The following is a 25,586-nucleotide window of genomic DNA, read 5'->3' as shown; positions in this document are numbered from 1 at the left end:
TCGGCTTTGTTGAAGATGTGGTGTGGGCAGGGGTCGGTTGGGGATCCGGAGTGGATGGTGTTCATCAAGCGGGTGGTGTCTTCAGTGCTGACAGGGGTCCAGGTGCAGAGGGTGGTGGTGGGGGCGTTAGTTCGGTGGTTGGGTGTGTGGTCTGTGCGCCGAAGCTGTTGTGTATGTCGTTGATCTTGCGGTGGAAGAACGAGGCGAGTGAGTCGCAGAGGTCTTGCGAGGGTGTGATGTCGTTGTTGCAGGCGCTGGGATTGGAGAGCTCTTTAACAATGCCGAAGAGTTCCTTGCCGCTGTGGGAGTTGTTGTCCAGTCGTTCTTTGAATGTTGTCCTTTAGCTGTTCACCTTATTTTTAAAGGGATGGATACTAGATATTGCTGTACAACTACTCATGAGTGAGAAAAGAAGTGGGACGGAAATCATCTATGCCAACCTAAGCAGAGAATGCACAATCTATGAAAGGCCTAGATTTCACCAACTGTTCGAGCCCAAAGGAGGCCAGAATGTTGCACCAGGGTATTTAGAGGCTTACAAATATGGATGAAACCCAAATGAGCTCACCGTGAGTCATGGCTTATACCCCTCCCCAGCCAGTCTGGCACCCTAGTACCCTGCACGTGTTAGGATGAGAGACAAACCTAGTAGGGTATTGCTTTAGCAGCAGATGTTAGTAAGCCAATGCTGGGTTGCCTGTATTTATCAATTACCAATTTAAATATGTGTTGTATTTTTGTTAGACCATGAGAGTCTTTTGGTGTAAAGATTTTATATTTTCTTTGTTAAAAAATTGTTAACTTCTTTTTTTATCTTTTGATAGGAAGGAAACACAGTAAACATTCTTGATGAACAAAATGAGGTAAGAAGGCCTCGAGTTTCATACATTAAGAGCAAAAAGCACAAAATAATGGATGCACCAAAAAATATTCAACCTTTGTTGATGATGGACTATTTTCACAAGCATCACTTTGCACTAAAAACAATAAACCAAGGCATGGGGCTGCTGAGAGGCGAAACTTAAGGCAATGAAATGCACTTGAAGTCACATCTTCATATTTTTTATCTCGGATAACATCTGAAGCACACATCTCGACCTGCATCCCAGTAATAATCGTTGGTCCTTCCTTTATCACATGCAGAGCTCTGTTGCTTTATTGTTAGGTTTGTGCTATAAAAGTGTCCTACATAGATACATATATACGTAGTTCCATTTTACAGGTGAACTATATGTCACAAGAATCCGTTTTAAAAAAGATATGATTCCCAAAGTGGTTAAAGCGTTGCGGAAACACTTTCCGACTTTTTCTTTCAAGTCCTTGTTGAGACCTCTTTTATGATGCCATTTTAGAAAAAAAACTAAATGCGAGGTGCAGTGCTTGAATGACCCTGCACTGTATCCTAGTGCAGTCGTTCTTAACCGTTTGACTGTGGCCCTCAATGAATCACTACTGGAAGCCGGGGACCCCCACCTCAGCAGTTGGTATGATTTGAATCTCAAAACATTACACACAAATACATGAACAGGTATACATAAAACAAATACATAAAGTATGGAATATTTACAAGACAAAAAATGCAAAAATTTAAATTTTAATGGGAAAGTTAGAGCTTTTCAAATTTAGTTTTATTTCTAAAAGATGACACAATATACTACAATTATTTTTTCCTTCTAATGTAAGTTCTTTCTTTCTGCGCATAAAAGTGTTGATTCAATTGAGGCCACCAACCGTCTAGCTATTTGTGCTCCCACAATTCTAGATAAGGATACCAGCTTAATGTTTAGATTTCAAATTCCTACACATTTACAGAAAACTTTAACACTTTACATTTTCATTTTTGCTTTTTATATATATGAACTTTAAAAATATTCAAATTTTTATTGAATTTTATGAACATAGACCCTGTGGATAGGTGTTGCGCAGGGGTCCGCAGACCACAGGTTAAGAACCACTGTTCTAGCGCATTAAAACCACTAGGATGAGGATCCAACAATACACAGACCAGCTTTGGTCCTGCAGTAGGGAGAATACAGCCTGAATCTTCTGAGAAGGAACACAAGAAACCTCAGAATGGTTTCAGCCTTATTAGCCGGTTGCTGAGGTGCAGTTTGAATCCTATGCCCACCTCTGTGGATTCCTTTGGACGTATAGTGTCTCACTGAAACAAAAAGTGATGGGTGAATACCTGCATTCATCTCTACAGCTGGTTATTACTCCGGGCCACGTTCTAACTTCTCACTGTGCACTGCATAAAGGGACAAACCATGTGTACGTTGAGAGAAACAAAAAAAGTGATGGGTGTAATGGGTGACATAATCTCTGCCACTGTTTGTCACTCTGGACCACATTCCACTTCAAGAGCATTCCATGGGCTTCAGCCTGCCCTGAGCATGTTCACTAAATATTTTATATTTCAGAACAGTAAAAAGTGTCCTTCCACGCATGTTTACTTTCTAGCTCACTGAAAATTGTTATGATCATGGTAGGGGTCCCTGGGGGTCTCAGCTGTGACCCCTGGCTTGCCCTTTGCTTACATCAGAGGTGGCAAATTCAGTGCTAGGAGCACAGGGGCAGCTGGGGCTCCACTCTCTTTATTTTCTGTGAATTTTGTATGACACTAATGGTGAACAAATAAAATATATTGTTCACTAATAGTGAAATAAAAATGGAGTGCAATAAGCTGGAACATGCCCTTCCATGGCAGTAAGTCAAAAAATGCTTTAAATGTTTGTGTACGTGCTTTTGGGTGAGAGTGTGTTTATATGTGAGAGAGTGTATGTGTGAATTTGTGTGTATGTGTAGTAAGTATGTGTGAGTGAGTGAAAGTGGAAGTCAAAGGGCATGTGATGTCACATCCGCTCCCCCTGGCATTTCAGTGAATTGATGTCCATGGTCATGGTGCATCCCATAATTAGAAAAATATTTGAAAAAGCAATGGCAATCCACAGCTCATTTTTTTATGTTTAGTTCCAGCTTACTTTCAAGTAATTATTGTTAAAAAGGTTGGCCCCTAACGCTAGTTCATCAAGAATGTAGCAGGTTAGCGGTCCTGCTCTATAGGGGGTAGACATATGTAGCTACATGACATCCTCTGGCCAGGTGTGGCCAGGGGATAAAAGAAAAGGGAGGAGATCCCTCGGGGTCTCGCTCCGACACAAAGGCACCTTGTGGTAGTGCCATTTGTATTGGGCATATTAACAGGGGCGTACCACTGTGTAGGCCACCTACTGGGGTTGCACCTTACCCATTGCAAAAAAGACAACATGTTTTCTGCACATTTCATTTAACCGCATGCGTGCGGGCGGAATTCCGCCCGTACGCTGGGAATCTGTAAAGTGCACTTTACATGACGAGCTGGGCTCGTCATGACCGTGCGAGGAGGCTACCTCATGACGAGCCCAGCTCGTCATGAGCGTCGAAGGGGTTAAGATTCAAACCCAGGCAGATTTGAGAGACAGGGAGATGCAGCCGAGCAGTCCATCCTGTTTCTCTCTCGTGTCTCACGCACCCAGAGAATGGGCTCCCGCTCTGTAGTGGGCTGCTTCACGGTGTGGGGAGGAGGGTGTGCTTAGCTGTGCTTGACAGGTTGTTACTTGTCACCAGCGCCGAGTTGTTGACTTTTCCAAGAACTTTAAACCATGGACTTTGCCCTGGATCGGCTCTGTCTCTGATGCTCCCGATAATTCTACATGGTGAGAGGTCACAAGTTGATTCCAAGTTCAGGCACACAGTGTGAGGGGGAGAAAGGGTACCCAGAGGTCTTCTTTTCTGTCTCTTTAACAGTCTTTACCTTTGCACCTGTGTGGTAACAGTCGTTATCTTTGGTTTGATATGTGTATCGTGACATCCACCCTCTTTTTCATGCCCAAAGTCTAACCTATAGATTCATCAAGCATCCATTCTGCGAATCCTAAATAGCGAAAAATAACGAATCGCTATTAAGTATTCGCAGAATGGGATGCAACATCAAAATCGCAAAATATTTGCGATTCGCCCCCACCCACAATCGCCAAATGCGACTCGGCAGAAATCCCTCCAAAATCGGCTGTTTCGAATAGCCTAATTGCGAATTCGCAATTACCGATCTCGCAAAAATGTGAAGTCGCATTTGGAGCCCAATGATGACATCACTAGCAGGAAGTAGCCTGCTCCATGCATCATTCAGAGCACAGAGCTGGATACAGGAGGAGGCAGAGCACTGAGCTCCAGGAACCACACCCTGCAGTGCCCATACAGGAGTGGAAATGAAACCACAATGTCCCAGGAAGCTGCAGGACCAAGTGAAAAAGCCCGCAAGCGCAAAATCAAGTTTAGTGAGAAATAACTTGAGTACCTGATCGAAGGAGTGAGCAGGGACCACGACCAACTGTTCGGGAAGCTGTCCTGGAAGGTGCCCGAGGCAACCAAGAGGCGCATCTGGGTGCGCAACAAGGCAAAGGTGAACGCGGTGGGAGTCACCCACTGGAGCATCGATGATTTAAAAAAGAGGTAGTACGACCTCAGAGGCCCTGCCAAGGAGCGAATAGCTGAGAGACTGGGGGAGAGAATTGCTACGGGAGGGGGACTCTCTACAGTCCCAGAAAACACCCCCATGGAGGACCTAGTGGAGTACACCATACAGCCTGAAGCCTGCGTGGGCGTTACCCAACTGGACACCTCCTGCACCACACACCAAAGTCAAGGTAAGAGGCATGCTACTGCGACCCCGTACCCTAACAATGCCCATGCCCCCAGTGCTATCCATATTTGTGAGCACAGTATTCCAGTCCCTGCTCCTCCCAAACGCCCAAATGCATTGTGAAACCTGTAGTGTGTAAAGGTTCCTTGATAGCCAAACACAGCCAGATTAGTGAAGATGCACAGACCCCTAAAGCCAGCCAGGGAATGCAGACATTAACCAGTAGCGAGCCTGCATGCATGTTGCAACATCCCAGTTGCCTTAATCATACCAGTAATCTTGCACTCATCCACATCACAGGTGTTGCGGATACTGACACGTCCGACAGTGACATCCTCCACATCGCGGTGACACCTGAAGAGATGGAGGGGGAGAGGCAGCCTGCACCTGCACGGACACACAGGGCCACCCCTGCAGCTACAGGCGGAGCACAACACCATGTCTCGGCACATAAGGAAGTGGAGCAGACCCCACCACCACCCAGGAGGCTGACACAAATCACTGCAAGTGTGCGGGCCCACGCCAGCAGCAGGTCAAGGCAGCAGCGCTCAGTGCCCACCACAGCAGCCACAGAGCAACACGCACACAACTTGGGCCTGGGCATTGAGGCACAGATGCTGCGTGTGCACCGCAAACAGGCGCAGCACATGGCAGCAATGCAGCTGCAGCTCTACAAAACAGCACGCAACATCAGTCTCCTCACAGAAAGTGTGCAGGAACTGACCACGGCGGTGAAGGAGAGCAACCAGCTGATGGTAGCGCAGCAGGACGTCACCCGCAGACGCCACAGGCAGCTGCTCACACGGCTGTCAGCCTACACCCGTTCAAATCACCTGATCGGGAACGCCACATCCCAGCTCTATCGAAGATCACTGGCCATGCAAATCCAGATGGTCCAATGCTGGGCTGACGTAACAAGGGCCCTGGAGCAGGTCACCAACGTTGTGGAGCACCAACATGCGGCAGACCATAGCAATGCAAGGGGGGGAGGATGAAGCCAGCGAAGAGGCATTTAGCCTCAGCAGCCTGTCTGTGCCGGTGCAAACAGACAGGAGGCGCAGTGCCCGGCCCAACACTGCATCCAGACAGAACCAGCCCAACGTGGAGGGTGAGAGGCGACAGGGTGCGCGCGGCAGGAGGAGCCAGTTCCATTACATTTCTGGCTGTGCTGTGGTGAGGCAACCATGCACACCAACTCATGTTACATGACTGTGACAGGCGCAGGATGAAAGGGTAGCACATGAGTTTTAGTCTTTATGGGCTTTATTTTGTTATACAACAAATCAGAACTCTTCTTCTTGAAATGCGTAGTCCGACGCGGTGAACGGCTTCGTTCGGCTCTTCGGGTTCCGCGCTCTGTAGTTTCCAGTGGACGGGTTCTCTCCGGGTTCCGTCGGGTTGTAGTCTCGTCTGATTCCGTCGTGCCGCTCGGTACAAACAGAGTGAGACAAGATGGGGTAAGTCAACTGTCCTCTTATTTTACCACTCTCAGGGGAAAAGGAGTGAGGGAGCCTCAACCCGTGCCACACAACTATATACAGTGCCGAAGTGAGGGGTTAGTGCTCAGGGTTGGGGACATAGAACCGGGGACTTGTGGATGCCCAGGCTATGCGGTAGAAACACTCCTACTACTGACCCAGCCCTTGATTTTGTTTCGTACCTGTGTGAGCCATACACCTCCCCCGTGTGTATGGCTGGGCGACTCGTGATGTCGGTGGCCTCCTGGCTTATCCTTCTCCGTTTTCCCTTCGCCGCCTCTCGCTTCCTCTTCTTCGAATACTCCCGCTCTCTCCTCCGCTCTGCTGCTCCCGCTACTCTCGCTCCGATCGACAACTCTCTCCCTCCGGGTGAAAAAACACACTGTTGATTCGTCGTTCTCTGTATATGACGTCTCTACGTCCGGCCGTGACTCCTCCCAATCGTAGTTCCAGTCTGAATTAAAGGGCCACTGTATTGTATCCTTCTCTTGTTCTTCCAAGTCAATATCGACGTTCTGTGGGAAGTGTAAAGAAGGAGAGGAGATAGTGGACATCTGATGAAGTGACCCCTGGCCATACCCCTGAACTTGTGATGGACCTACGCCGTTACAATGACCTTGGATGTTTAAAAGCTGTACCCTTATTTGTTGCTGATGGAAGCACTTTGAGACTGTGTGAAATAAACACAAGCTTTATTTTGACAACAAATCATCCTCATGTCAATCTTTGATGTGGCTTGCATGAGTGCAGTGTTGTGTGAGGGGTATGGATGCACTAGAAATAGTTCTGTGTAATGTGCGTGCGGCGCCTGTGACCTTCAGCAGGATTCTCCCCGTGTGCATGATGCACATGTGCAGGTGGCAAGTTGTCCCCCTCCGACTCACTACCAGACACCTCAACAGGTATCCTCCGATTGGTGGCAATATTGTGAAGCATGGCGCACACGGTCACGATGCGGCAGCAGATCTTGGGCCGGTATTTGAGGGCCCCGTCAGTCTTGTGGAGGATGCGGAATCTACTCTTTAACATGCCAAATGTTCGCTCAATCACATTTCTGGTGTGTATATGCGCACCATTGTACCTCCATTCCTGTGGTGTTGCTGGGTTGAGGTATGGGGTGAGGAGGTATTCACGGAGGGCGTAGGCGCTGTCACCTGAAGGGAGGAGCAGAGGGTCAGTGCCTCTTATGCGCAGCAACATGGTCTTCACATACTGTATGTGGGCATGTGTACTTACATAGGAGATGTCCCTCGCCAAATTCACCCCTGGCCAGGTGGGTGTGTATGCCGCTGTGCCGGAAGATAAACAAATCATGCGTGCTCCCTGGGTATTGTGCCACAATGTCTGTAATGATGGTCTTCACATTGCAGACCACCTGAATGTTGAGGGAGTGATATGACTTGCGGTTCCGGTACATGTATTCGGTCTCTGTGGGTGGACAGATGTGTATGTGGGTGCAGTGATGCAGCCAATTACATGGGGAAATGGGCGGTATGATAGAAGTCCAGTTTAGTTTGCATTAAGTCCTGTTGGGTTGTTGGGAAGGTGATGTAGTGATGTATACGGCTCAGCATGGCGTCCAGGAAACTCTGTAGGCAGCGTGAAAGTGTAGTGGTGTGGCTCACTGGTTAGAGGCGGCAGACCCGGAAGCAGAGAACGGCCCGGGACCAGGGTTCAATTCCCGACGCGGCAGGGTCGTGGACCAGGGTCAGCGTAATCGATAATTCTCGCCTCGGTGCCTACTCTAACCAGGGATCACACTCGGCAACTCTGGGCATTAGCTTGCCTCATCTCTACAACGGCCCCCCACATTCGCCGGGGATGCCTGGTTTCACCTTGGAGATACCCAGTAGGGACCATCTCACAGGGATAGCCAGGACGGGTTCCCCAGCGGTCTACAGCGCCACGATGCCTCAGGGCAGCAGTGCGCTTTACAAGACACATACATTTATATTTACATTTACATTTACCCTGGGATATACCCCCTGCAAATGCAACTATCCCCTGGAAGCTGCCGGAGGCCAGGAGGTGCAGGCAGCACAGGACCTGGACATGGGTGGGCACGGCATTGGTCCTCCGTGTTGGGTGCTGCATCAGGGGGTCAAGGTCTCTGATGAGCTTCTTAATCATTGCCCCATTGAGCCTGTATTTGGAGTAGATCTCCTCTTCAGTCTGTCCCAGTAGTGTAACCCGCAGCCAGAAGATGCGTTCATGGATACTGCGTCTGTTCTGGGCTGCAGCCTGGAGCCTCAGCTGCCTTGCCACAATGTATAGACCTGCCATTGTGACTTTCCTCATGCTCCTAATGAGTCTCCTTAAGTGTGTTTGATTTAGCCAACACCTGTTTGTTATTTCCAACTCTTTTTTTCCCCCCAATTTGACTTCATGGTTACCACCTGGTTTGGCTTCTCCTTAAATTACGACTCGTATATTGCAAATTATGGTGTTTTCGCTATTTGCGATTGCTGATGCATGTGGATAGCGATTTGTTTGCGAATTCGCTATTTGACTGCGAATTCGCTATCAAATCCACAGATTATGTGGGGAATCGCTTTTAAGGAATCGCACTGGGGGTTTGGACGGGTTTAGCGATTCTTGGTTTTGCGAATTCACAAATTGTTGCTTTTCAACTTGATGCATTGCGGAAGTGATATTTGCAATCGTAATCGCTCTTTCGTAGCGATTGCGATCGCAATTTCGCTTGATGCATCTATGCCTTAGATACTATTTAAACTCAGTCGCCACTTACTAAGGTAGTAGTAATGGTCGCTGTGAACCTTGGCACTGCTGGAAAGGGCTCTATGCCTTTTTCTTCAGTGCAATGTGTTTACTCATAAAAACAGCAACGAAAGTTAAGTTAACACAACAAGAGAAATTTCCTCATCTAATGGACACGTTGTGGTCTGCAGACCATGGTTATACACTGTCATTGTTGTTTAGGTGCTGCCAAACATCGAAGGACAATGCATAGTATGACATTTGTTAGGTTTATTCTTCCCTAAAATTGTTTTTTGAATGTAAATGTATATTTTACTGACAGGCATTATTTCTTTTATTGATGTGGTATTCTAGAATGGAGAAACTGCCTTTTACATGGCAGCGGAAGGAGGGCATGAAAAGTGTGCTGAGCAGCTGAGAGATGCCGGAAGTGACATCAACATCTCGACACGGGTATGTAGTCTCAGAGGCTCACAGCACCAATATTTTCTGTAAATCTTCAAAACATGTACTAGTGACTCATTGTTTTATTTTACTGTGTACTTCAGAATAAAGGATTGTCTTTGTATTGCAGGCATTATTTTGTCCAATTGCTTAAATTGTGCCTTCATTTTTGGGCATTTTCTTAGTTTTTCTAAGCATCCTAATGGAATAGGGTGCTTGAAAACACGACGTGAAAGTGATCTAATAGTCTTCTACGATAGTGTGTTCCCGGATAAGTTTGATGCAATGGATTTATCTAGTTTATCGTTGTATTCTGTGTCCCCTGGATTACTCATAAGTAGTCAGTGCATCTTGATATGAGCGGTGTTATTGAAATAAGGAGTATCCTAAAACCTCTCTTGCCCATGGAACATAATGGAAAATGGAGGCTGTGGTAGGTGATAAGTGGAGAATTGCTGCAATTAGAGTGCGACTGAACTGCTACGTGCCTTCTTATAGACTGCTACTAAGATGGTTGTTTTTGGTCTCATGTTATACACTGACTCATTCTGTAGATGATAGAAGTCTGGGACTTGGCAGATATGAAACTGGGGGCAGCATTAACAACAGAGCTATACAATGATCCAAGGAGAGTAGAAAGCTGAGCTGGAGCCACCTAAAGAGATTTGTGTCAGATGTGTACAATCGAACAAAAATTCTGTCAAATTCTAAAACTGCAACTGTGAAATGAGTAGTAAATGACAGGATTGCATCACCTGTGAAGGTATCTGGGGTTCCCCATGGATCACTATATATGAATAAACTTTGTGATCAAATGCAGTGCTAACTTGTAGTATGAGATACCACTTGATTTGATACTTTTTCAACACATTTGTTTTTATTCAGAGATAAAGAAAAATAACAATTAAGGCATACAGAAGCAAAACATGTCCACCGATAGGAGTCAATGATTTACTGAGGGAAATACAAAACAATTCCATACTCATTAGGCACAGGTGATGGTCTCAGGGTATATAACACAAGAGTCAGGAAATGCAAAACAAATCAAACAGCCTCTCCATTCAGTGTGCACCTCCCAACATTACCAACCCCTCCAGACACATTGACAACCCATGGGACTCCAAGGCCGCCCAGGGGGTGCGGGTGACCATATCCCAACCGTCTTCTTGTACTCCGCAGAACCCTCAATCCACGTTCACTCCCTTGCGGCATGTGAGGCCCGCCATAGCTATCAAACCATGAGGGTGTGCTAATGCATGTTGTGTGGATCCATCCTTTACATATGTCAAAAAGGGGGTCCATACTTTCACAAAACAAAGCCTCATGTCATGTACCGTAGCAGTCAGACCTTCCATAGCATACAGGTACTAAACCTTAACCCACCAAAGAGGCATTGTGGGATCCTCTGGACCCGACCACTGGAAAGCAACCATCAGCCTAACAGCTAGAAAACAGTGCTTATAATTTGCCCGATGGAGTGTTCAGCAGGAAGAGCCCCTCCTGGTCTGGAGCCCCCAGGAGCGTCTGGAGAGGGTGGGGGTCAAGCGTAACATCCAGGATCTCGGAAATTGGTGGAACACCTGCTTCCAGAAATTGGCCACCTCTGGGCTTTCCCAGCACATGTGAATATATGTACCGTAGGACCCAAAACCTGCCAACAATTGTCTCTCGCCCCCACTATGTTTGACAGCTGAACTGGAATGAGATACCAGCAGAGAAGCAATTTATATATGTTTGCCTTATATTGAGTACAAATTGAGATCTTAGTCGTTCTCTGCCATATAGCACCACAAACGCCTTCCTCTATGGCACAAGACGCCGGATCAGCGAGGCAGAGCGATCGTACCCGCGGACGCGGTGATTAACTCCTGCCGGGACGAGGCCAAATTAACCGTTTCAGAATAAAAGAAACAAGATCGTCAACACCTGGCTCGCTTAATCTATGAAATCTAACCATTTGAATCTGGATTGTGGCCGTCATGGAAACCTATGAAAATTAACTAACACCACTGTTGGAAGACACTAGATACTAAATTTTATAGTCGGCAATCAAATTAATTATTCTTTTGCCTAAATTGGATGGAAGATTTTTCCACCAACCTAAGAAAGCTCACCATGTCCTGATGATGATCTAAATTGATATAGATCGAAACGCCGTCGACCCCATCAAGGAAATTCCTTGCCCCACTGTATATATTTATGTGGAATATATCCTTGTTTGTGTGACATTTGTATATAGTTTTTGTAAATTTTCACTTAGTCACCTTATGCACCTTGTCACCAATGTGAGCACCTGAAATATATGTTTAAAAATATATGTTTATAAATAGAATAAAGTTGCTTTTTATACGCTATCCTACAAAAGAACGCCCTCTCCCATCTTTTGATTAATTCAAATAACATCTATTAATTCTCACATATATAAGGACCTTTTTAGGCCACCGAAAACCATTGTTCTCCCTCAAAAACGACTTTAACCCCAGGTTTAACTATTGGGGTACCCTTGTTTTCTCAAACTAAAATTCCTCTATATCCATGCCTAGATTTTGTGACCACTGTGCGATGTAGCTAGCCTTAGTGAAGTCAAGAGGGGTTGCAAGCGCTTTACAGAAGCGGACAATTGTTTTTATCTTGTCCCCCCACTCAAGATATCCTCCAGCAGAGGTGTTTCCTGAATTCCTCCCTGAATGGTGTTGGCCTGATGAGCCCAATGAACGAGCTGTGTCACTCTGTATAAATCAGTGCGGTGTAAAGAGAAATCGGTTACTCATTGATCTCTAGTTTTGGCAACCACGTCTACATACAAATCCTGATGGGTAAGGTGTGCACTCCTGTGCCACTGCTGGAACATCCTATTGAGGGTACCAGTAAGAAAATGTGTGTTACCTATGATAAAAGTATATGGTAACGGGTATAGCCCAATCTGGCAACATTCTGAACAGCTTGGGGGTCTATTATGATGTCGGGCGGATCGCCACCGCCTGCATGGTGGTAGCGATCCGCCCGACATCATCCCCCACCCGCCTCCCACTTTCCCCGGCGTCCGCCGCTTTTCCGCTCGGTCGACCGGGCGGAAAAGGGTTGCATATGGTGGCGGTGTCTGCTAGACACCGCCAGCCATATTATGATGACAGCAGGAAGCAGCCTTTCCTTGGTGGCTTTGGCATGCAGATTCCTGAGTTGGGGGCCCGTTGCGGGCCCCCAGGATGTTGGTGGGGGGCACATGGGGGTACCTATGGTACCCCCCTGCATTTGCATGGACAACGTGGCAGGCACCACGCGGTGCCTGCCACGTTGTGCATGCAAATGCACAAATTACTTTTTTGAATTGCGGCGGGTGCTGCTGACAGCACCGCCCACCGCAATGCAAAAAATGTGGGATGCACCCACCAGTAGGCCGGCGCATCCTAATTGTCCATGCGGGACCGCTGCACCCTTAGCGAGCGGTCCCTTCTCCCGGGGCGGTCCGCCCGCCATCATGATAGAAACCCCTAATCTGCCTTTCCACAGGGAACAATAAACTACTGATCTAGTAATCCTAGGAGGTTTATTCCATGTGATGGCCCATATTTCCTTCTGGATAAGAGCTGTCACGTTTTCAGGATTTGTAGTGGAAGAACTCTGACTGTATATAAAAGGCTCAGTAAGAAATTAATCAATTAATTCTACCCCTCCAGAAAACCTCCAAGCGACTCCCATCTATAGAGATCCTTGAAGAGTTCAAAAGAAACGTATCAGAAGGCTCTTGTGGGATGGAAAGCGGAAAGCCCTAAGTATTGAAAGCTGCGTAGAGCCTATGCGAATCCCCTGGACTCAACCAGCTATTGAAGGTTAGTCATCGCTGGGCCCACCCCTATACCCACCGATTTATTGTAATTAATTTGGAAGTCAGACACCTCCCTAAACTCTCTCAATGTAGCTTGAAAGGCATCTAGAGAATCAGCAAGAAAGGTTGGAAAACAAAGTGTATTTTTAGTTGCGTATCACCCACTGAAAGATCCTGTATATCTGGGTTTGATTGGACTTTTTGTGTAAGGGGTTCAGTGCACATGCAGAGCAATGATGGAGATGAGGGGCATTCTTTGCTGGTGTCCGTGGATAGTATAATCTGGTTGGACTGGAGATCGTGGGTCTTGATCCTCATAGACGGTGTTACAAAAGTAGCCAGGAAATAAGATTGCAGTTGTGGGCCTAAATTCCTCTGTGATAGAACCTTGGTGAAAAACACCCAATTTACTCGGTTGAATGCTTTCTCTGCATCTAGGGACAAGAGAAGCACCTGCGGACCATCAGTTGTGACTTGTTCAATATTGAACAGCAGTCTAATGTTGTTGTCCGTCTCCCTGTGCCTAATGAAGACACCCCGATATTGAGATATAAGCATGGGCTATAACACTGCCCAACGGTTCGCTAGAATCTTAGTGAATATTTTGACATCATTGTTTAAGAGTGCACTCGGTCTATATGACACACATTGATCAGGAGGTTTAGACGGTTTCACTATCAAGGAAAGTGTGGACTCCATCATCGTCGGTGTCACTGAGCCAGTGTCTGGGAAAGAATTAAAGACCTTTGTTAAGTGAGGGACCGACATTGCCCTGAAGGACTTGTTGAAGAAACTGGGAAATCCATCAGTCCTGTGGCTTTTTTTATTACGAATGGATTTAATATTGGCCCTTAATTCCTCGACCAATTCCTCCCTGACATCATAACAAGTGAATTTGTAAAGTGCACGCTCACTCAAGGGTATCTTGGCACTGAATACCAGATGTTTATTGTTACCCAACTCAATGTTATTCATTTTATCGATCTCAGAAGGATGAAAGGCTTAGTGGACCCGCCGCTATTTGAACCTGTGACTATGAGGTCAAACATAGGCTCCTACAGTGGACGCATTAGTTCACTAAGCCACCAGACCCGGCTCAGAGCTATCTGGAAAGTGAACCTCGGCCAAGTACTCATACTGTGTCAATGAGTCCAGGGGTTCCCCTCGATACATACAGCTCCTTGTAAAAAGAGACAAAAGTATCATTGATGTCCTTATTGGAGGTCAAGTAGGACCCCTCGGCAGTCGAGATCATCTGAATATAATCCCTGGCTTGATCCAGCCTGATCTTGTATGCCAATATTTATAGGTTTTATTCCCTTTCTCACAATGGAGTGGTTTAGTTTATAATAATTTTTAAGCTGCATCTTTATTCAGCAGGGATTCTCATTCCCCCCTTGCTTTGTGAAACAGTCTGTAAGTGGACTTAGAGGATGTATGTTTGTGTTCCTTTTCTAACTTGATTATTGTTCCCTTTAGTTCTACCTGTTGAAGTTTGCGCAGTCTAAAAAAAGTAGTAATGTGGGCTGTAAACTCCCCTCTCATGACCGCTTTGGCCGCATCCCAGTTCGTAGCCCAAGGGACCTCCTCGTTGACATTCTCTGTGAAATAACGCTCAAGTATCTCTTTGATATTAGAGCGAAAAACCAGTTCACAGAAGCGAACTCATTAATTTTCCAAAAGCTGCATGACTGAGCTCGTGGGGTTGTGGCAGAGAGCATCAAAGTGATGGGTGCATGGTCAGACACAAACCGGATTTTCTCAACAGTCGCTTTGTCCATCCTGGCAATTAAGGTGGTGGAGATTATGAAAAAGCCAGTTCTGGTTGTGCACATTAGAAAAGAATGAATGGTCGCGATCACAGGACTGGAGATGTTGGCACATATCAACTAAATGCATAGCAGCAATACCCTGGGTTAGAGACTGCGGGTTGGTAAGCTGCCTCCCATGAAGAGGCTGAGTAGTTCAGTGCAGGATTCACAGTCACTTTATATTCCCCTCCCTCTACCATGTGATTAGTACAAGTAGCGGCTACAGCCACCAGCAGGGCAAGAAACAAAGGGGCCTTGTGGTCATTGGGGCCATAAATAGAGTCTATGGTGTATGGGGTGGTTGTATTAGAAGCCTGTATCATAACCCATCTTCCCTCCTTGTCCCTGTGTATAGTCATCACCCGGAGTGGGGCATTCACCCGTATAAGAATTGCCACCCCCTTGGTTTTGTTAGCAGCTGAGGATTGGAATTGATGCAGGTAGAGGTGAGAAGAAAGCCTAGGGACATCTTTCACTGTTAAGTGGGTCTCCTGAAGGAATTCTAAGTCTGCCCATTTAGAGGAGAGCCAGTAGAGGCGGGCCTGATGCTTACTTGAGGAATTAAGGCCCCGCACATTTACGGACCAAAAATGAAGTGTTGAATTGTCTACCATGACGGAGAGGCTGAAGAAAGAAACGTAATATAGGACTACCCCCTTGGAGCAACTCAGCCCGACCAGAAGCACCGAGACTGCCAAGGTGGGTTCAGCAAGAGGAATAATAAAGAAAGAATGAAAATGAAAAAGGAAAAGAAAACGTCAACAATAACTTCGCCTTATAGGACGAATCATTCCGCCCCTACTTAAATGCAGACATGCTATGTTGCAGTCGTAGTGCATTAATATAAAATGCAGCATTTTGGTGGCAATGATTACTCAGATCCATGATTGAGAAGTTTTTGCATACAATCCCCTCCTATCTCCCGAAGCCTCCCTACCATCCTTCATCCTCCCATCCTCTGGAAGGGATGCTGTCTGCTCTGCATTGGACCAGAGAGCTAGAACTACACTTACAGTCCCTGAAAGAGACCTTTCAGCCCAGCCTGGAATTCCTTTATGATGTAGCAACATAGAAAACAACTTTTGTTTCCCTGTTGCTACATCACAGCAGTGAATACCCAGATTTAGAATCTGGTATTCATGTTAGTGGCTCTTAATGAGAGCAGTGCATTACAAAGCATATTATATTGCTTTGTATTTTCCATGATTAAGCCTTGTCTACAGACAGCTTTACTATTTATTTTTTTAATTGAAAAACCTACTGGGTACAATACTAATACTTATAGTACGCTTTGGGTCAGTCCAATGTTCATAATTGTAAAGCTATCTTGCCCGTCTTATCTTGCTTACTTTTTATTAAACAGGGATCTACTTTTTTCTTATTATTTCTTTGCTCCGTGGTATGCATGTTGTTCTTACTCCTTACCTGATGTGTTATTTCCCCTTCGTATCTACACTCCCACCCATGATCTGTGTTCTTCCACCCCATATTCTCCTTTGCTTCTTCCATCTCTTCCTGTCCACTCATCTTTGTTTTCGGCCCCCGCTCCTCCATTGCTGTTCCGGCCCTCTCTGGACCACTGCCTCTTCCTGTGTTTTTTAGTGTCTTTTTTCATTTTTGAAGGGCCTTGAAGCTGCAATTTGCTACTGGCCTGCTCTTTTCCCTATAATGCGTTTTCTGCAAGCTTACATCTTTCAATTTACTGCGGTAACATTTAGGCATCTGTAGGCATTGCTTCCGTTAGGCTCTGCTAAAATGGCATCTTTCATACAAGTGTAGTTAGTGTAGCAATATGAATGAGGAAGTTTAGGAGTGAGAGCTCAGCTTCTGCTAGAGAGACCCAAGTGACGTGCACTCATGGCCAGAGTGGGAACCAAAAGCAGCCCTGATAAAAATGTTCCCTCTCTCTCATTTACATTAATTCATTCATTCTCTCTCTCTCTCTGTGCTCCAGCTGTGCCTCTATGGGGAGATGGGGAAAGAGGCACTGGCCGTCAGCCTTTAAAAAACAGCCTCAAATTGCTCTAGCCCTGTAGGATAATGCCTGGTGGGATACATGGCCAGTCCTGCCCTGGGTGCAACATCCAAACTCTCTTACAACAGCAGATTGACTAGAAATATGAATTTGGCACCCTTCTTTGGAAGGCATATCCACTGCAATCCCTCGTTCACTTCACTGCTTCTTCACTGGTGGTAAAGTGAGATAACAGTGAGGATGCAGGGGTCAGATTTAGGAGCATGTCTCTGTTTGGGCGTGGCAAGGCTCATACACACTGCCTCTTATGTGAATGCCTGTGATCTAAGCATGAGGGGGAAACAGTGTTTACAACGTAGACAGTACTAACAGTGCCATTACAACGCAGGCACTACAACGAACGTGTTGTTACCAGGCGTTCCATTACAACGCAAGTCGTTACAATGACTTGCTTTAGGGAATGCATTGTTGGATTTTAAATCCGACACCTTCCCTACTGTTGCACAGACTGGAGTTGGAATAGTGAAACATACTATTCCAAAGTCCAGCGCTTCCCCTAGGCTAGTTGTTGTAACGGCTTGCGTTGTAATGGAACGAATGGTAACGACGTGTTCATTCTATTGCATGCGTTGTAAAAGCATGCATGAATACGTCATACATCCAGCATGAGGCCACTTACTTGACACTCTCTGGACAATTCCGGAGTCTGGACACAGCCCTTCCAACACCTGCAAGCGGAGTGGTACAGTGTCCCAGTTTAGAAGAGGGACTCCTAATACCCCGGTCCCTGTTATGTGGATAAATATGTATTTAGTTATTATTTTTTTTTTGACTCACACAGTTAATGTACCTATTAAATAGTTATATACCATATGCTGTGGTAAGGCAATAGACCATACTTTGTGAATGACATGTTTTACAACCAATGGCTTTGTGTTGCATAGCTTCCCAAGGAAGCCTCTATCGTTTACACAAAAATTCTAAAACCAGTAAGTCACTGATATGATGTAGCAACAGTTGATAACAAAACTTGTTACCACTGTTGCTACGTCAAATAGGCCTACCAGCCTGGGGTAACAGGGACCTCTGAGAGTCTGCGAATGCAGCAATTCTCGCCTGCTTTGCCTCAAAGAAGATAGCACGGCGGCCCTGGAGGTGGTGGGGGTTGGTTAAGGTTGGCAGGTACCATTGCCTGAAAGTAATAGTGCAGGGAAAAGCCACTTTTTTGACTCTCCGGAGGAAGTATGGGCATAGCTGGAAATGTGGAACAAGGAGGAACCCAGCTGCGCTGGAGCAGCTGGCTCCCACAAGACAGACCTAGGGTGGTAAGAGATGCGGCGGAGGAGGGGCCAGCTGGGTTTTCAATGGGCATCCTCCCAGGAGACGGGCCGGATAACAATTGCGATTCTCCTATTTACATGCCTACAGAATCTAGATTTCATTAAAGACACGGAGGCACACATTATGCAATGACTTTTAATTGCAGTTCCAAGCAGCCGCATGAGTCACAATACAAAGGTTCCAAAAGAACACTGAGATAAACTAAGAGATATAACATAGCAACCATCTGCCTCTTTTAAATCAGGCGAAAAGAAGATCGAGTAGAAAGGAGAGAACTCGAAATGAAATCCAAACGAGAGTTGAAGAAGGCAACCAGCCAGTGAGAAATCATCCAAAGTAGCTCAGGTAGAAGGGTTATCTGAAAAGAAAGAAGGCAACGAAAATTGTGTTCAAAGGGACAGAGTAATCACAAAAACATGACAAGAAAAAAAGCGAATTGAACAATATAAATAACATGTCAATGCCAGCATAAGCAAACAAGTTATACGTGAGAATAATAGTGAGACACCAAATACCAAACAGGGAAAGGGATGGGCGGGATAATGTGAGCCTCCGTGTCTTTAATGAAATCTAGATTCTCTAGGCATGTAAATAGGAGAATCTCAATTTCATTACAAGAACGGAGGCTACATTATGCATGCTGGTAGCCTTGTAAAACGACATTGGACATGTGTTCAATTGGTTTACAATAGTGTCTTGCAAAGGTACTAGCATTAGACAAGTCGGCAGCTTTAAGAATATCATCCAACTTACCTCCAGACCAAAGTGATTTACTCGCCATAGCACCTCTCAGAGAATGAGCTTGAAACTTGGTTATATCGATACCTGCTAGAGTCATAGCGGACTTAACCCATCTAGCAATAGAAATGGAGGAAATGGCCTTAAGAGGTTTAACGAAGGAAATAAGAAGCTGATTCTCATCAATAGGATGCAGGTTAGACATTGTCTGATCATAAGCCTTCATACATTCAACTACACAAAGTTTCGGGCAAGGGTCCAAACGAGGGGAAAATATTGAGTCAGACATGATCTTGGTTCTTCTGTAGACCTCAAATTTGACTACAAACAAATTATAGGACCTGTTAGAGATCTCCAGAGCTTTAACGTCTGAAACTCTATGACAAGAGATAAGACAAAGAAGAGTCGCGAGTTTAATAGAGAGAAATTTTCTATTCAAAAGAAAATTGTCGGGCCAAGAGGTGAAAAGATCTAGAATCAAATTCACATCCCAGAGTGTATCATATTTCGGTTTCGGGGGCCTTTTGAGACGAATGCTCTTCATAACCCTACAAACACTGAAGTTTTTACCGAATATGACCCGCACAGATAGCGGATCTATAGCAATTAATCGATCTATAACTCAAACCTTTGTCAAAAAGTTCAGCCAGAAAGTTTACTACATCAACGATAGGTGCCTGTAAGGGATCCAAGTCCCTCTCCACGCACCAACGAAACCAGGATTTCCAGATATTATTGTATCTGTAGTGTGTTACCGGTGCCCATGACTCTCTGAGAAAAGTAGCAGCTGATGTCGAAAGTCCTGAGACTTCGTTGGATCTCCTGACACTTTCCAAGCAAGAAGGTTCAAGCTCCCGGATAGGGTCAGGAGGTGAGGATCTCCGTTTACGTCTGTAAGGAGATCTTCTAGAGAAGGTATTAGAAAGGGAAGTTCGTAAGTTAACTCCAGAACTGTGGGGAACCATGCTTGTGATGGCCAGAAGGGAGTTATCAGGACTGGAGAGCATCAGTCTTGCCTCACTTTCTGCAAGACTCCCTGGATCATTGCAAATGGGGGAAAGGCATCTGCATTGATCCCTGACCAGTGTTGAAGGAATGCATTTACTGCTAGAGCTCCGGGGTCTGGCATCCAGCTGAAGTAATGCTCTAGTTGAGAGGTGAGACGGCTCGCAAAGAGGTCTATTTCGAATGGACCCCAGCAAGAATTCAGTGAGTCGAAGACAACGACGTTGAGCTTCCAGTCGCTGAAGTCTGAAAGGAATCTGGAATTCCAATCGGCAGAAATGTTCGATTTCTCTGGGTAGTATTCCGCTTTGAGGCCAATTTTGTGTTCCAAGCAGAACATCCAGAGTCTCTTGGCCAGGTTGGAAAGGTCGGCAGACTTCGTACCTCCCAATCGATTGATGTAGGCCACTGCGGAAACATTGTCCATCTTCAGGACAACCGACCTCCCCTGTATTGAGTGTTTGAAACTCATAAGGGCGTACAGGCCAGCGGTAAGTTCGAGGAAATTTATGTGGTGAGATGACTCCTCCCGAGACCATACCCCTCCCGTATTCTGGTCTAGGAAGCATGCACCCCAATCATGAAGGGAAGCGTCCAATTCCAACACAAAATCTGGTTCCGAACCAAAAATTGCTTTCCCATTCCAAGCCTCCAGGTTTTCCAACCACCAGTTTAGTTCTGCATTTGGCCTCCAAATCTAGGGTGATTCGGTCCTTGTACCAGAGACCAGACCTCAAGATCCTGCCTTTTATCCTTTGCCAGGCCCGGTAATTCACAGGGCCTGGAAAGATCACTTGGATGGAGGAAGATAAGAGACCTAGTAGTCTTGCCAGCTCCCTTAAAGGGATATCTTCCTGCCTCAAGACATGTCGAATCTCTTTCTTGATTTTCGAGATCTTTGAAGGAGGTAACAGGAGAAGACACTTGGAAGTGTCCAGAGTGAAACCCAGAAACTCCAAGGATTTTGAAGGGGTTAGAATGGACTTCTCTTTGTTGATAATGAATCCTAGACTTTCTAGCAGATTCATAACCGTTTCCAGATCTAGGAGAATTTGATGGAGGTCTTGAGACATTATCAAGATGTCGTCGAGGTAAATAATAAGGTGGACGCCTCGTTCCCTCAGGAAGGCGGCTACTGCTCTCATAACCTTGGTAAAGCACCAAGGGGCGGAAGAAAGTCCGAAGGGGAGAGCCTGTAACTGGTAAAGATGATTTTTCCATAGAATTTGTAGGAATGGCTGATGCATAACCGCCAGCGGAATCGTGAAGTGGGCATCATTCAAATCTAGTTTGACTAACCAGTCCTCTTTTTGGAGGAGATCTCTCAGGAGATGTATTCCTTCCATTTTGAAATGCCTGTAGACAAGAAATGTGTTGAGGCCTTTCAGATTTATGACCGGTCTCCAACCTTTTCCTTTTTTCTCCACGAGGAAAAGTCTACTTACGAAAGTTAAAGAATCCAAATTGACTTCTATTATTGCCCCTTTCTGAAGCATAGAGGAGATCTCCTCCTCTACTATTTTCTCTTTTTCTAGTGAAACAGGGATGTCCCTTGGCAAGGAAGCTTGAAACGGAGTTTGAACGAAATCTATCATAAAGCCTTTCAATGTGGATAGAACCCAATCCAGGAGCATGGTACAATGGCCTGAATGGAGGACTTTTGGACAGTCTCTGAAATGATGAGTGAACTTGAGGTCTCTCAGAATCAGGCTGCCAGCTGAATTCGCTTGGACGAAAGTTAACGCCTGAAGATTGGTGCAACTGGCACCTAGACTGGAGTAATTAGGGGGTAAAAACACTGTCGGAGTTTGGAACCCCAAGGTACTGGGTTGAGACTTCGGCATATAGGTGGGGTGGGGCACTGAGGTAGAGGGAACCAACAGACAGAGCGCCTTCACGGCTATCGCAGTCGGGTGCAGAGGAATCTGCCCTCAAACCTTCTCCCCCCCCCAACACAGAGCATGCTAGCTATGTCAAGCTAGCCTTGGCAGCCCTCTAGAGGGTGGCCGAGGCAGGCCGATAGAGGCCTGTGACTTCACACATGGTTGAAGTACATACATCTGTTAGTTTGGAGGGTTTTTTGTGGGAGTTATTCCTAAAGGTTGATACTGGGGTGGGGGAGGAGGGGACTTTGTGCGCAATTACCCATCAAGGTGGGAGAGTTGATTTTACACCTGGACTTTCCTACAGTTGAGGGGCGTTCAAAGGCTGCCCTTGGGAATAGGTGGGGTTGGGGTCCTGGGTAGTTGAGAGCTGTTGGATGGGGAAGTTAAGTAGACAGTTACGGGTGAATATCAGTGAACGCATTACACCAGATACGGTTGCCGGATGGGTCAGGGGCTTCCTTCCCCATGTGAGGGCCCTCCGGCAGGGGGCGCCATGGGGGTGTATTTTCCCTATGCCTACAATGTTGGTAATCGGGAATGACCGAGACTGAATGACTACCCTAAGCAATACAGAATCCATACCTTTGCAGATACAAAGTGCAGATTGCAATGCTACAGGATACCCACATGGTTTGGGTAGGGGCAGCAAAGCTGAGAAAAAGATGAAGAGGTCATATGTACATGGCAATGTACTCTAAATATGATGTCTGGGTGGTGGTGACCTGGAAAGCACTAGGGATCCTGTTATTGGAACAGGAGATCCCGACAGACCCACTAGGCTGCTATGCAGAGGTAATAAGGGTCCAAGATGACTTTGAAACTTACCTAGTTAATATATATGCAGTAAATGTGGTTGACAAAACTTTCTTCCCTGACATACTTGTCACAACCCCCCACATGAAGTTGCGAGTTAGAGCAAAAAAAAAGGATGGCTGGTAATATATTTATTTTTCACATTTTGACAGGGTGGAGATGCCTTGTTATATATAGTTCCCACATTACTCCTCTGCCCCTGTGTAGCAGTTGAAAGCAGGGGCAGATGATTTTGGGGGCCATACATAATATAACATCATAGATGGGTAGAAAGTAAATTACAGGTTTGTTTTTTACCTCATGGTTCGGAGAGACGTCATAGAAACCTTGAGCTTCACTCTTGTTAGGTCTCGCCTAGCGTTGCAGCGCATGCGATGCTCGCTTTGTGAGGCATGCAGTATACACTATAGCGTGCAAGCTTCGCCAACTCTCCGCCCATCTTTTTGATTGGCTTAGGTCCTAAATGCTGCCTTCCCATTGGTTTTACAAAAATCACTGGGGGTAGATTCTGTTTAGGTAATCAGAGGCAGGAATCTGGTTCAATATTATTAAATGTACAAAGCCTCTGACACCATAGATTACACAGGTTATTTTTTGTTCAAGTCCTATTTATTGACTATGAACGCTATTTGTCTTAGCACATTATTTTAGGGTTCAAACAGGTACACGTGGGGTGTGAACAACTCAGCTTAGAGTATCTCCTTATGACATAAAGTGCATTCACTATTTACAACAACATGTAAAGAACACAATTGCAAAATTACAATGACAAAAACGGTCCACAAAAAAGAAAAGTGAGTTAATGTGACAGCAAAATCTTATTTACAAATGGTATTTCAAGGTCCTACCATACATCTAAGAGAGATTATGTTATTGTCCCTGGGGAATATTATCAATTTGTCCCTCCAAGGTAAAAGTAAGTTGTCCTGTAGCTTGCCAGGAACAGTCATGTATTCAAAGTTATAAGATGCCTGATTGTGAGATACGTCTCTCACTATATGTCCCAAGTATTTAGTTGGATCATATGGCTTGTGTCTCTCCTGGCACTTAAGTTGAGCCTACGCGTTTCGACCTGGAGAGAAATCTTGACAGGATAGGAAATTTAAGGCAGGTCTTCATCAGGGCTCACAGTAGGTGTAAGGGAACATCATGTCACACCCGAGTGTGGAAAAGTCTGTACTGGATTCGTTGAGTACTGGTAAGTATCAGGAGGCGGGGTTACTCACTAGCCGGAATGGCTGTGTGTCCGCAGTCTTTAGTTACTGGGGAAATGTGGAAATCGCTGGGGAAATGTGGAATCCCTCCACAGCGGCGGCGGAGAGAGAAGCAACACGCCAACGAGGAGACGCCGGGAATGTAACGACCCCCTGCTCCTCCACCTTGCGGAGAATACGTCCCGCAAACGACGACGCTGTGGCGCTATAAAGGAAATTTCCACATTTCCCCAGTAACTAAAGACTGCGGACACACAGCCATTCCGGCTAGTGAGTAACCCCGCCTCCTGATACTTACCAGTACTCAACGAATCCAGTACAGACTTTTCCACACTCGGGTGTGACATGATGATCCCCAACACCTACTGTGAGCCCTGATGAAGACCTGCCTTAAATTTCCTATCCTGTCAAGATTTCTCTCCAGGTCGAAACGCGTAGGCTCAACTTAAGTGCCAGGAGAGACACAAGCCATATGATCCAACTAAATACTTGGGACATATAGTGAGAGACGTATCTCACAATCAGGCATCTTATAACTTTGAATACATGACTGTTCCTGGCAAGCTACAGGACAACTTACTTTTACCTTGGAGGGACAAATTGATAATATTCCCCAGGGACAATAACATAATCTCTCTTAGATGTATGGTAGGACCTTGAAATACCATTTGTAAATAAGATTTTGCTGTCACATTAACTCACTTTTCTTTTTTGTGGATCGTTTTTGTCATTGTAATTTTGCAATTGTGTTCTTTACATGTTGTTGTAAATAGTGAATGCACTTTATGTCATAAGGAGATACTCTAAGCTGAGTTGTTCACACCCCACGTGTACCTGTTTGAACCCTAAAATAATGTGCTAAGACAAATAGCGTTCATAGTCAATAAATAGGACTTGAACAAAAAATAACCTGTGTAATCTATGGTGTCAGAGGCTTTGTACATTTAATAATATTTCCCATTGGTTTTAGCCTTGTTAGTCCCTCCTACAGACGGCCATGTCGTCATTTGTATACTTCCATGGCCACTGGCCCCATTACTTTCAACACTGTTTTGTTCCCGTGGCTCCCCCCTCCCCTCCCGCAGTCCGTGACTTCTTGGGCCAATACCACCGCCCTGCACTCCCTTTCATGCCTTTTTCCCTGACCGCACTCTTGTTTTAAATGCAATATGACTTGCGTGAATTCGAACTCTGTTGCATTGCAAGTGCTTGTTTATAAAGTAGTGCGCAGTCATTTACATTTGACATGCCTTACATCACAACCACCACCCCTTCCTCTCCCGCACAGCCTCGCTCTGCTGACTCAGTGCCTGAGTCAGTAGCCCACCTCTCTCTCTGCCTCAAATGCCACTGAGTTAAGACGTTTCGTGAATGTTATTGAATATTTCAATATGTTTTCCTACTTTGCAATATGTCTGTTGAAGTAAAGTTGACTAGGTCCCACTCCATTAAAGTGCTCTTGGTTTTGAGATGTTTGAGAGTGTGGCCCAAACCATTGCACTGGTGAGCGCACTGTAAGAATTCTGCTTGAAGAATACAGACATGCACGAACTGCCACGGCTCATTAAAATGTCATTTTGATACGTATGTTGCACGAGTAGACTATCAATTCTATCCCTTAACGAGAAACTATACTCTTACAAAGTTTATTTTGTA

The 25,586-nt window shown here is 45.7% G+C and overlaps 1 protein-coding gene across 1 annotated transcript in view; it reads left to right on the top strand.

Moving 5' to 3' along the window:
* The window catches only part of ANKDD1B (ankyrin repeat and death domain containing 1B), a 479,621-nt gene that overhangs the window by 191,292 nt on the left and 262,743 nt on the right, over positions 1–25,586 (top strand). The window contains exons 8-9 of the mRNA XM_078675234.1: positions 825–863; positions 9,232–9,330. Coding sequence (XP_078531360.1) covers positions 825–863; positions 9,232–9,330 — 138 coding nt within the window. The remainder of the gene's footprint in view (positions 1–824; positions 864–9,231; positions 9,331–25,586) is intronic.

Source organism: Lissotriton helveticus, chromosome 2_1 (assembly GCF_964261635.1).
Source record: "Lissotriton helveticus chromosome 2_1, aLisHel1.1, whole genome shotgun sequence".
Taxonomy (NCBI): domain Eukaryota; kingdom Metazoa; phylum Chordata; class Amphibia; order Caudata; family Salamandridae; genus Lissotriton; species Lissotriton helveticus.
Note: the sequence above shows the minus strand (reverse complement) of the source record. Positions and strands in the feature narration are given on the sequence as shown.